This window comes from Oncorhynchus tshawytscha, linkage group LG03, assembly GCF_018296145.1.
Source record: "Oncorhynchus tshawytscha isolate Ot180627B linkage group LG03, Otsh_v2.0, whole genome shotgun sequence".
Classification (NCBI taxonomy): domain Eukaryota; kingdom Metazoa; phylum Chordata; class Actinopteri; order Salmoniformes; family Salmonidae; genus Oncorhynchus; species Oncorhynchus tshawytscha.
Genome location: NC_056431.1, coordinates 69,526,662 through 69,539,631, shown reverse-complemented (window position 1 = coordinate 69,539,631; position 12,970 = coordinate 69,526,662). Strand labels below are relative to the sequence as shown.

Genomic DNA, 12,970 nt, shown 5'->3' with positions numbered 1-12,970 from the left:
AATGATGTCCGAGTATAACAGAACTCATATGGCAGGCGAAAACCTGAGAAAAATCCAACCAGGAAGTGGGACATCTGAGGTTTGTAGTATTTCAAAGCTTGGCCTACCAAATATACATTGAGATATGGATGAGGTTGCACTTCCTAGGGCTTCCACTAGATGTTAACCGTCTTAAGAAACTTGAATGAGGATTCTACTATAAAGGGGCTCGTGAGACCTCTGAGTCAGTGGTCTGGCATAGTGCCTTGGTCTCATGACGCTCGCTGCCGACAGAGTTAACTCTCGTTCCAGTGCTTTTCTTCAGACAAAGGAATTCTCCGGTTAGAACATTGTTGATGTTTTATGTTAAAAGCATCCTAAAGATTGATTCCATATATCATTTGACAGGTTTCTAAAAGGACTGTAATGGAACTTTGAGTTTGTCTGGACGAAGTGCCAGCAACTCATGAAGATGGATTACTGGGCTGAAAACGCTAACAACAAGTGGCTATTTGGATATAAATGGAACAAATCAGTCATTTATTATCGAACCGGGATTCCTGGAAGTGCCTTCTGGTGAAGATCGAAGGGAAGTGAATATTTATGGTGTTATTTCTAACTTTGTTGACTCCAAAATGGCAGATATTCCTCTGGCTGTTTTGGGTTCTGAGCATCGCTCTCAGATGATGCTTTTTCCATAAAGTTGTTTTGAAATCTGACACAGCGGTTGCATTAAGGAGAAGTTTCTTTAATTCTGTGAATAACAGTTGTATCTTTTATCAATGTTTATGATGATTATTTCTGCAAAATCACCGGATGTTATTAAAACATTACTGCACGTAATGCGGCAATGTAAACTGAGATTTTTGGATATAAATATGCACATTATCGAACAAAACATACATGTATTGTGTAACATGATGTCCTATGAGTGTCATCTGATGAAGATCAAAGGTTAGTGATTCATTTTATCATATTCCGCAAGCTGAACCCCTGCCCTAGAAAGGTTCATCTAGCTGCAATCACTCAACATGTTGATAATGAGCAACCTTCAAGTCAACGGGCCCATGTTCCTTTGCCACCACTAGGCTACTCGACTATTACACTGTCACTACAAGATCATTCATGTTCTGCCCATGGTGTGTTTAGCCCATACCTTTCTGGACTCTTCGTATATCTGCAGGGCCAGTTCTCTGGTGGGAGCCAGGACCAGAGAGAGGGGATACTGCTTACGGCGCCCATATTTACCACTGTCCTGTGGAGGGAAACAACAAGTGTTGGGTCAACCTCAGCACACAGAATAAATAAACAGCACACAAGCAAGGCAATGAGGGGGGGGGGGCAATTGAATTGGTTGCTGTCACAGAAAAGCAATGTTTCAGATCGATGGGAAAACTCAACGTTGCAGGCTGGTCGTGTGCGTGTACCTGTCCGTTCTTGGCAGCCGCTGCGGCGTCTCCGGGCCCCTGTGTGTAGATCTGGCTCAGCACTGGCACCAGGAAGGCTGCAGTCTTACCCGAGCCTGAGGAACATTCAGTCTTTTAGTCAATACAACAATCATTCGTCTTTGTTGGTCACAAAAGGTGACAGCCTAGGAACAGTGGGTTAACTGTCTGTTCAGGGGCAGAATGACAGGTTTGTACCTTGTCAGCTCGGGGATTCAAACTTGTAACCTTTCGGTTACTAGTCCAACACCCTAACCACTAGGCTACCCTGCCGCCTCCGTAAAGAACATTGCTTCATAGGTAATGCCTCAATAACAGAGTGATGCTGAAACTCAGATTTTCACTTTTAAAAAATGTCACAAAAAAAATAAACAATGTTTGCAAATTTACTTGAACAGTGCAGATGCATAATTTTAACGTGAAAAATCTTAGTCTCAGCATCACTCATTGTGAATCTTCAATCATTCAGTCCCATACCAGTCTGAGCGCAGGCCATGAGGTCTCTCTTAGACTTAATGACAGGGATAGCGTATTTCTGGACGGGGGTGGGCCGTGTGTAGTGGGTCAGGGCAATGTTACTCATGATGATCTCCCCCATGTCCACATCATGGAACTGAAATAGCAAAACACAGACGGCGTTAGTTTTGGATCACTTCTACGCTGTTGACTTGTGTCAATAAGAATAGCGTCAACATTTTCCATACACAGCTTTTCCCTTGATTTACATGACAACTGGTAAAGGCAATGATACGACTTACACTATCGATGTGTGGCGGGCAGTTGGAGCCAGTGGCCTCCACGGGAATGTCATCGTATTTCTCAAAGTTAATACCAGTGTTGCCGCTTGAGAACAACTCCCTGGACGAGCGGAGAGGAAAAAGATAGTTTGGGTTATAGGACGTCACAGACTTGATGGCCAAACCAACGTTATAAACAGGACTCTTCAAAAGTTGTCTGGAAAAACGAAACTGAATATAGAACACTACTGGCTTTAAGAGTGAGACTAAGACTGATGTAAGGTCAATATTGTTGAGTATGCTTATATATGGCACACTTCAAGTTGCACAAGTCCTAGACACACTGGTTTTGGTCAATTTAAGAGAGGAGTGAGACTCACGCTTCCAGGCGTTCGTTAGCGGGGCTGGGTTTGGACCAGTCCTCGTCGTCTCTGGAGTCTTCCTGCCAGCGGTTGTTACCACCACCACCATACCCTCCACGCTGATAACTGCAAAAGACACCCACACTTTTACAAATCAGCTGTCTGAAACATCACACACCTAATTGTATGGCTAAATACAGAGTTCCAACAGACAGTGCACTGAGTGGTACTTACCCCCCTCTGCCCCCTGTTGATCCACGGTCACTGTAGAAGGAAGACTTGCCCCTCCCTCCAAAGCTGTTATAGGCTGCATCTTGTCTGGGAGCACTTCCCCAGCCTCCACCATCTTGTCCACCACCAAACCCTGAGTAGGGAGAGTGGATAGCTCAGTGAGTAACCGTGGATACATTCATCATCCCACTAACATGCAAGAACTGTCTACCACCAACACAATATTGTTTGGGAAAGAAGCAGCTATCTTGGTAAATAGATTTGATTGGATGATATGAGTATAGGGTTAGACTGAATGTTTGTATATTTTTTAAATCTGTACCCTTCCAGCATAGTCTATTTGATCAATAACAATTTGAATAAGTCTGATTTATATTAACACATTATTTCCATTGCTGGTGATAAGGAAATTCTGCCTCTGCAGATACAGTCTATATTAGATATATATATTAGTTATTAGTATTACCAAGTAAATAGAGTATACGCACAGTAGGATCTAGAGACCCAGATCTACAGCATAATACACGACCTACTACTTGTATCCGTTGTCAAGTGTAATTACTATTACTGATGAACAGATAAATACAACTTGGCACGGTAGGTTTCCCCACCTGCGGTGTGCACTGGCTGATTAAACAAGGTGTCACCCATTGTGTTACTACGGCAGCTGTCACACCCACCTCTGTCATTTCGGGGAGGCCCGCCGCGCCCCCCGTTGCGGTTGTCATGGTAACCGTTGGTGAAGCCGTTGCTGCGTCCGCCATCCCATCCTCCTGGAGAGTCTTCATGGACATGGTGAGGAGAGGAATGAAAGGAAGAGGAATGACGACAGGTAGAGAGCGTACTATGGGGTTATCATGTATTCAGAGACTACGAAGGGGATAGATTGGATTCCCAGGCCCACAGACAAAAGTAAAAGATCCCATTAGAAAAACGCACAGTACCAGTGAAAAGTTGACACTCATTAAAAAAGGTCTTTATTTTATCATTTTCTACATTGTAGAATAATAGTGAAGACATCAAAACTATGAAATAACACATACGGAATAATGTACACAAAGACAAATTGTGAACCAAATCAAAATATATTTTAGATTACTTTCTTCAAAGTAGTCACCCTTTGCCTTTATGACAGCTTTGCACACTCTTGGCATTCTCTCAACCAGCTTCATGAGGCAGTCACCTGGAATGCATTTCAATTAACAAGTGTGCCTTGTTAAAAGTTAATGTGTGGAATTTATGCATTTGAGCTAATCAGTTGTGTTGTGACAAGGTAGTGGTGTACAGAAGATGCCCTATTCGGTAAAAGACCAACTATTATGGCAAGAACAGCTCAAATAAATGCTACAGAGCTCTTCATGGTCAAATTGCTGCAAAGAAACCACTACTAAAGGACATCAAGAAGAGACTTGGGCCAAGACACACGTGCAACGGACATTAGACCGGTGGATATCTGTCCTTTGGACTGATGAGTCCAAATTTGAGATTTTTGGTTACAACCGCCGTGTCTTTGTGAGATGCAGAGTAGGTGAACGGATGATCTCCGCATGTGTGGTTCTCACCGTGAAGCACGGAGGAAGAGGTGTGATGGGGCTTTGCTGGTGACACTCCCCGATTTATTTAGAATTGAAGGCACACTTAACCAGCATGGCTACCACAGCATTCTACAGCTCACCACACCTCCAGGCAGTGTAAGGGCTATTTGACTTAGAAGAGTGATGGAGTGCTGCATCAGATGACCTAGCCTCCACCCAAATTGAGAGGGTTTGGGATGAGTTGGACCGCAGAGTTAAGGAAAAGCAGCCAACAAGTGCTCAGCATGTGGGAGCTCCTTCAAGACTGTTGGAAAAGCATTCCAGGTGAAACTGGTTGAGAGAACTGTCATAAAAAGGTGGTTACTTTGAAGAATGTAAAACATTTTGATTTGTTTACTACATGAATGTGTTATTTCATGGTCTTCCCTAATATTCTACAACGTAGAAAGTAGTTAACAAAAAATGTCCACCACCAAACCCTTGAATGAGTAGGTGTCCAATTTTAACTGGTACAGTATATATTGCATACACGTCAAAAGTTGACACCTACTCATTCAAGGGTATTTATTTATTCATTACTAGTTTCATCATAGCACTTGGTTTTTGTGACTGCACTTGAAGAAATGTTCAAAGTTCTTGAAATTTTCCATATTGACTGACGTTCATGTCAGTAGTAATGGACTGTTGTTTCTCTTTGCTTATTTGAGCTGTTCTTGCCTAAATATGGCCTTGGTCTTTTACCAAATAGGTCTATCTTCTGTATACCACCCCTACCTTGTCACAACTGATTAGCTCAAATGCAGTAAGGAAAGAAATTCCACAACTTTTAACGAGTCATACCTGTTCATTTAAATGGATCCCAGGTGACTACCTCAAAGCTGGTTGAGAGAATGCCAAGAGTGCAAAGCTGTCCAAGCAAAGGCTACTTTGAAGAATCTCAAATATTATTTGGATTTGTTTACTACATGATTCCATGTGTTATTTCATAGTTTGGATGTCTTCACTATTATTCTACAATTTAGAAAATAGTAAAAATAAACAAAAACCCTGGAATGAGAAGGTGTCCTAACATTTGACTGGTACTGTACATATACCCCCCCCCCCATCATCCTTGCAATAAATACTGGCATTGGCAAACCTAGTGACAATAGATCAAAGGGCTCAAAATCAATTTCAGAGATTCACGTTTTAAAGGGAGAGGCCAACTGACTGAACTTGGCAGTACGAGTTCACTACAACAGTGGACAAGTGGACAGAATGAAGGGTACAGACACTTCAAGAGACTCCTACAATATCCCCTATTCCAAATAACATGTCTAGGGCAAGGCAACCCTGAGTTAGGACTACAAGGTTAGACTGCTGTCCAAGAGACATTTACCACAGCAATCGTTCCCTGCCATCAATGTGGGTTGGGGAGGAGGCATAGCAGGGATGGACAGTTCAGTCTACACCACTTCCATAGGTGACAAACAGCCCCAACCCACAGATCTAGGGTCAGGTTATTCTTTCACTTCATAGTGGTAAAGCTTTAGATAAAAGGGAGAACTGATCCTAGATATTTTAATATATATATATTTTTAAGGCAGCTTCCACAGCCAACTGTTGGTCTTCAGGGGGTTCCTTCAAGTGCTAGCTTTCACACTTGAAACACAGGGCAAACCTAATGTGGTGTACATGCTAACGGAGGCTTGAGACCAGGCCTAGAGCTGTGTACAAAGACACTGTTCATATCCCTGTGCACTAAGCAAACACATTCTGCAGGATCACAAGCTACCATTCAGAGCCAGCATTAACAGAGTCAGATAGTTTCATCTTGGAAAAGCACTGAGAAGTCCAGAAACACTTCATGTAGCATATACCCCGATTGATGCAAACCTGTGCATTAACGTCAAGGATGCAATGACATGTAATTCAAATGAATGCAGTCTGACACTAATAAAACTATTTGATAGAAATTACTAGTCTCCAAACGTAAGACATTAACTACATGAAATTAGACAGTTGTGTGGGCCATGTTTATACAGTGGCTTGGGTAGGCAGTCATTGTAAATAAGATTGTGCTTAACTGACTTGCCTAGTTAAGTTAAATAAAATGTGTTTAATTTCAGACAGTACAATTAGCAAGTCTGCTCATTCTTTATAGAAGGGACTATTTCTGGACAGGAAAGTTAAAGGAGTGGCTCACCATCTTTCTATAAAAATAAATTTAAAATAAACTTAGGTAAATGGAATGTTATAGAAGGATTGACAATTTTTGCAATTTCACTACTTAGAGAAACTTAACCCAGCTGTGAAATACTTCCTACTTGCTTGTTGTGCAGGGGAATCCCAATTTATTTAAAATAATAAACCACAACTCCAGAAACACCCAAATCCGTCCTTTAAGAAACCGACGTCTCAGTATAGCGATGCAGGTCTTTAGATGTACACACCAAATCGTGCCATTCTGAGCTTTATTGGCACCACTATATTCCCTTGTGCGACTCGAGACGTTTCACCCACCCAGCTGTCATTCTGTGTAGCCTGCTGCCAGAATGGACAGAGGTAACGCTTGAGTAGCAATAAAAATCTAATACAACATTGCATCACTATACTCAAATTGTAACCTTTTCTAAAAAAAGGACGTATTTGGAGCTTTTGATTTTTATATATATATATATATAAAAAAGTGTTTGTCCCCACAGTGCATAAGTCTATCAAAAACAAGTGAAATACAGAAAAAAAGAAAACATTAGCTCACCCTTCTACATGTTATTTAAATATATATAAATGAAATGGTGAACCAATCCTCACAGCAGACCAAATTAAGGTGGAAGGATAAAGGAAATCACTTTATAATTAATCAGGATTCAGATCAGTCACCAGCACACTGCAAGCTCTGACATCACTATGCAAGGCACAAAGCCAAAGACAAGCGAAGCTTCAACAAAATGAAAGCCTGCAAGTTCCGCATGTTTCCCTTGGGCATTTATGGTGCATTCATAACCAAGTGGGAAGGTTGTAATTGGCAGTTGAAGTCAAAAATACCAGTTAAGATGCATTCACAAGCTTTGAACAGATTGGCTAATGCATCAACCATAAACTAAAAGTACAGCTATCATGTTTGTAAACAAACTGATTTTTATTTATTTTTATGAATAGTGTTTTGTTGAATTTATTTCCCCAAAATGCTGTTTGAGGTAATTTCCTTAGGTGACGTCAGCATGTGGGAGAAGTCGGAGCTCAGGGATGATAGATGAGTTAACCACTAGTAATTAACAGTTGGAGGTGCGTTCAAGTGGATTCTTTCCAGTTCTATGTGGGCTCCCGAGTGGCGCCGCGGTCTAAGGCACTCAGCGCTAGAGGAGTAACTACAGACCCTGGTTCAATCCTGGGCTGTATCACAACCCAGCCTTGATTGCAGTCCCATAGGGCAGGGCACAATTGGACCAACGTCGTCCGGGTTATGGTCTGGCCGGGGTAGGCCGTCATTGTAAATAAGAATTTGTTCACTGACCTGCCCAGTTAAAAAACATATCCTTCTAACACCTGGCTATGAACGCAGCATTACAGTGCCTATAGGAAGGATTCCAAGTATAGGCTAGGCTACTAGACATTTTACACTCATCGAACAGGCTCCCTTTCATTCAGGAGTCCCTGCTTTAATTGTATTCTTTTGTATGATCCTAGGATGATCAAAACACACAATGTAGGCTCATTTTGATACAGATTTACTCCTACTGCAGATACTAAACATATGTTAGCATGAAGCAGCTCACCTTGGCATTAGTAATACAGCCATACTAGCTAGTGGTGCAGGGCAGAATCTTACTCAAAAGACATCCATTTTACAACACCCCTACACCAGAAACAAGTTACACTAGAAGTAGCCTCGACACCCATCTATGGCTGCATATCCTAAAGCGATACCCTATTCCTAGTCGTGGGAGGCGTTCTCTATTGGGAATGTGTTGAGCAGGTACAAATCAGGTATATCACATCTGTCTAACCAGCCCCCACTGACAAAGTGGTAAAAGCATTGGTCATTCAAAAACGCTACAACTCTTCACTATTGGTTCCAAATACAAATTAAGTTTGTACCAACGTACATTATCAGATCTTAAATATGAAGTTGTTTAACATTTTAGGAAGCATGTCAAAATAATAAAGCTCCACTGAACAGAACCTGCATCTGGAACAACCCACATTGGTGTTGTTGTGTGTAAGGCCATTTCATGCATCTCAGCACAAAGCAGACGGAAGGGACTTACAGAAGTTTACTGGTGGCGGCACTGAATAACCACACTGTCTACCAGAGGAATACGCATTTTCTGTTGTGGAATAGAAAGACAAATAACGTCACAAAAGTGAGATGAAACTAACCCAAGACAAACCTTATGCAATATCTTAAAATGTCAAAGTAAATCCCATTTTGAATATCTCATTAATCATGGCACAACTTCTAAGAGGCAAGTCAGTCTTAATGAGTCAGTGCTAGCTTAGCTAGCATGACACTATTTTCTTAGAACTCATACTTTTCTTTCCCTAAAATAATGTGTTGGACCCAGTGAGGAGCAAGTAGCAAACAATACTGTTACATGACTAAATCCAACAACCCTGATGTACAGATCATTAAAAAATGCCAGAGAATATCGATTGTAGATCACTTGCATTAACTGCAAGAACACAGACGAGGGAATGTCCGTGCTACCCGCTCCCAACACAAAATATGTTAAGGCAGGTGCCTAGACTTGCATTACGTCACAGAGTTGATTGTAAAAAAAAAAAATTTGACTTTTCTTTTTAATAAATAGAAATCCTGGTTCTCATGGGCATTCAGAAGACCATGTTGTTTGCCAATATCCAGCGCAACGCCAAATGCTAAGTAACCGGACCATCCGTCCTCCAAATTGGTCATCTTGCAGGCATGTGATATGTTGCCGATCTGCATGAAGTTCAGCTTTAAAACAAATTGCCTGGTCTGTCGCGTAGCCTCTTCACATTAATGATAGGGCTGTTATACCAGGGACTAACTCAGGCAACTCAACATATGCTTGTGCCGATAGCAGGCCAATAAAACAACCGGCTAACAAACAGCAGGAATCACGAGACTACAAGGTTGGACAACAGAACATTGTCTTGATTGAAACTTGAGTAAATATTCCTCTGAGTTGCTGGAAGCTGTAGATCAGTTGTTCGCCTCATGTGGGAGTGAGGAGTCAATATGGGCAATTCCGCTAGCTTTCTCCTTGATAGCCTGAAGTACCTGCCACGTGAACATGTCAGATGCCCTGAACTAGTTGTCCAGTTTCTCCTGTCTTTAGCAACCTCAACTTTCGAGGTCAGCAGTCCAAGTTATTTTGCACAAAAATAATGTTTGTGTGAGACTGTGCAAATGGTTGTTCAATAACTTTGGGAACCGCTGCTCTAGGTCACAAATTAGATTACTAGAACATCCTATTTGAATGCATCAGGCACCTTTGCAGTTGCAAGTCATTGGATAAGCACTAACTGCTTGTGTGCTCATCACTTACTCTTTGTAAACAGGAAGTAAGGACTGATGAGTGATCTGATTGCTGAAGTGGGGTTGTGTGAAGGAGCGATATGGTCCCTGGGTGGAGAAGCAGCAACAGTCCAGTGTTTTGTCACACCTGGTCAGGGGACATGTTGAAAGTATTTTGGCAGTACTTTCCCCAGGTGGCAAATTATAGTCCTCTGTGGCGATAGTTAAGGCCTCTGGCTACACGTTTCCATTTTTATTTTATTTTTTAAATAACGCTATTAGGTTCGTCAAGAGCTGGAGAAGAATTGGCTTGGGGCTGTACAGTAACAGCAATCATAACAGGTAAATCCCTTATGCGGGTGGAAGAGGTGACAGTTGATCATTAAGTATTACAGGTTCAGTCAATAGAATTCAGAGATTATTTCCATGTTTGTTCGCCAAGAATTGTTCATCAAGAAAAACAAACTCGTGATGTAATTAAGTGTTGGTGCTATATTTTTGGATAAACAACTTAGTTAACACGATGACAGAGTAGCAAGAGAGCTGCATGTGAAGTGTCGCCATACACTGGCGCCGTCGTAGAGATGGTCAGAAGCATTGGATTCCGTCCGGCCTACTGGGAAAGCCATCTTTTCATGCTGTTCAGGATGGGGTAAAGCATCTGGTTTTACTTTGAGGGTAGCAGGCTCTACTTCTTTGCCAATAAAAGCACAGACAGAAGATGCATTTTTGTTTTTCCCCCTAAACTACTGTACTCTGAGAATTTGAGTCTTCCTTGGTTGCCTCTGGCCTCAAGGAGCAGAAATTAGAGGTCGGACAATTAATCGGAATGGCCGATTCCAAGTTATCATAACAATTGGAAATCGGTATTTTTGGACATCGATTTGGCACACTTTTTTTACACCTTTATTTAAAGGCAAGTCAGTTAAAACTTATTGATTGTAAAAGGGGCAGGAGATTCATTTTTGGCTAAAAAAACATACCCATTTGAAACTGCCTATTTCTCAGGCCCAGAAACTAGAATATATATATATAATTGTCAGATTAGGATAGAAAACTCTAAAGTTTCCAAAACTGTCAAAATATTGTTTGGGAGTATAACAGAACTGATATTGCAGGTGAAAACCTGAGGAAAATCAAACCAGGAAGTGCCGTTTTTCCTGAAAGCTCTCTGTTCCATTGGATGCCTTGCCTCCATTTAAAGGGATATCAACCAGATTCCTTTTCCTATGGCTTCCTCAAGGTGTCAGTCTTTAGACATAGTTTCAGGCTTTTATTTTGAAAAATGAGCGAGAAAGATCACATCGCGTCAGTGGATAGCTGGGTGTTCGCAGAGTTTTGCTTGCGCAATAGTGGGGCAGTCAGTCTCTCCCATTGAAAAAGCTACAGTCCCAGTTGATATATTATCGATTATATATTTTTAAAACAACCTGAGGATTGATTATAAAAAACGTTTGACATGTTTCTCTGGACATTACGGATACTATTTGGAATTGGTCTGTGATGTCGTGACCACTCGAGCATGTGGATTTCTGAACATCTTTATGGAACAAAAGGAACATTTATTGTGTAATGGGGAGTCTCGTGAGTGCAAACATCCGAAGATCATCAAAGGTAAGCGATTTAATCTATTGCTTTTCTGACTTTCGTGACCAATCTACTTGGCTGCTAGTGTTTGTAATATTTTGTGTACTGAGAGATGTTCTTACATAAGAACATTGTTATGCTTTCACCGAAAAGCTGTATTGAAATCTGACACGCCAGTTGGATTAACAACAATCTAAGCTGTGCTTTGCTATATTGCACTTGTGATTTCATGAAAATTAAATATTTTTAGTAATTTAATTTGAATTCGGCACGCTGCAATTCAGCGGGTATTGATGAAAATGATCCCGCTAAAGGGGTGGGTGCGTCAAGTTAAGAACACGTTCTTATTTTCAATGACGGCCTAGGAACGGTGGGTTAGCTGCCTAGGAACAGTGGGTTAGCTGCCTAGGAACGGTGGGTTAGCTGCCTAGGAACGGTGGGTTAGCTGCCTAGGCGGTGGGTTAGCTGCCTAGGAACGGTGGGTTAGCTGCCTAGGAACGGTGGGTTAGCTGCCTAGGAACGGTGGGTTAGCTGCCTAGGAACGGTGGGTTAGCTGCCTAGGAACGGTGGGTTAGCTGCCTAGGAACGGTGGGTTAGCTGCCTAGATCAGGGGCAGAACAGATTTTTACCTTGCAAGATTGAATCCCCGAGCTGACAACCTTATGGTTAACTAGTCCAACGCGCTAAACACCTGCCTCTCATTGCACTCCACAAGGAGCCTACCTGTTACGCGAATGCAGTAAGCAGCCACGGTAAGTTGCTAGCTAGCATTAAACTTCTTATAAATAACAATCAATCATAAGCACTAGTTAACTAGTAATATCATAAACCATGTGTAGTTATCTAGGCGTGTCCTGCGTTGCATGTGCTCCAACGTGAACCTAACCATAAACATCAACGCCTTTATTAAAATCAATACACAGAAGTAAATGTTTTTAAACCTGCATATTTAGCTAAAAGAAATCCAGGTTAGCAGGCAATATCAACCAGGTGAAATTGTGTCACTTCTCTTGTGTTCATTGCACGCAGAATCAGGCTATATGCGACAATAAACGTCTCGTTTTCGAAATGATAGTTTCCGGATTAGACCATATTGACCAAAGGCTCGTATTTCTGTGTGTAATGTTATAATTAAGTCTATGATTTGATATTTGATAGAGCAGCCTGACTGAGCGATGGTAGGCAGCAGAAGGCCCGTAAGCATTCATTCAAACAGCACTTTTGTGCGTTTTGCCAGCAGCTCTTCACTGTGCTACAAGCATTGCGCTGTTTATGACTTCAAGCCTATCAACTTCCGAGATTAGGCTTGTGTAACCGATGTGAAATGGCTAGCTAGTTAGCGGGGTGCGCGCTAATAGCGTTTCAAATGTCACTCGCTCTGAGACTTGGAATGGTTGTTCTCCTTGCTCTGCATGGGTAACGCTGCTTCGAGGGTGGCTGTTGTCGATATGTTCCTGGTTCGAGCCCAGGTAGGGGCGAGGAGAGGGACGAAAGCTATACTGTTACACTGGCAATACTAAAGTGCCTATAAGAACATCCAATAGTCAAAGGTATATGAAATACAAAATCAGAGAAAAATAGTCCTATAATTCCTATTATAACTACAACCTAA

The 12,970-nt window shown here is 41.7% G+C and overlaps 1 protein-coding gene across 4 annotated transcripts in view; it reads right to left on the bottom strand.

Moving 5' to 3' along the window:
- LOC112242662 (ATP-dependent RNA helicase DDX3Y) overlaps nt 1-12,970 on the bottom strand; it is a 29,490-nt gene that overhangs the window by 8,850 nt on the left and 7,670 nt on the right. For 3 of the 4 annotated variants that reach the window (XM_024410538.2, XM_024410550.2, XM_024410543.2), the window contains 8 exons: nt 8,540-8,599; nt 3,435-3,536; nt 2,758-2,887; nt 2,542-2,649; nt 2,183-2,282; nt 1,902-2,037; nt 1,407-1,501; nt 1,136-1,234 (listed from right to left, as the gene is read on the bottom strand). In XM_024410538.2, the coding sequence (XP_024266306.1) occupies nt 1,136-1,234; nt 1,407-1,501; nt 1,902-2,037; nt 2,183-2,282; nt 2,542-2,649; nt 2,758-2,887; nt 3,435-3,536; nt 8,540-8,599 (830 nt within the window). The remainder of the gene's footprint in view (nt 1-1,135; nt 1,235-1,406; nt 1,502-1,901; nt 2,038-2,182; nt 2,283-2,541; nt 2,650-2,757; nt 2,888-3,434; nt 3,537-8,539; nt 8,600-12,970) is intronic. The other variant, XM_024410557.2, reaches the window with a different exon arrangement.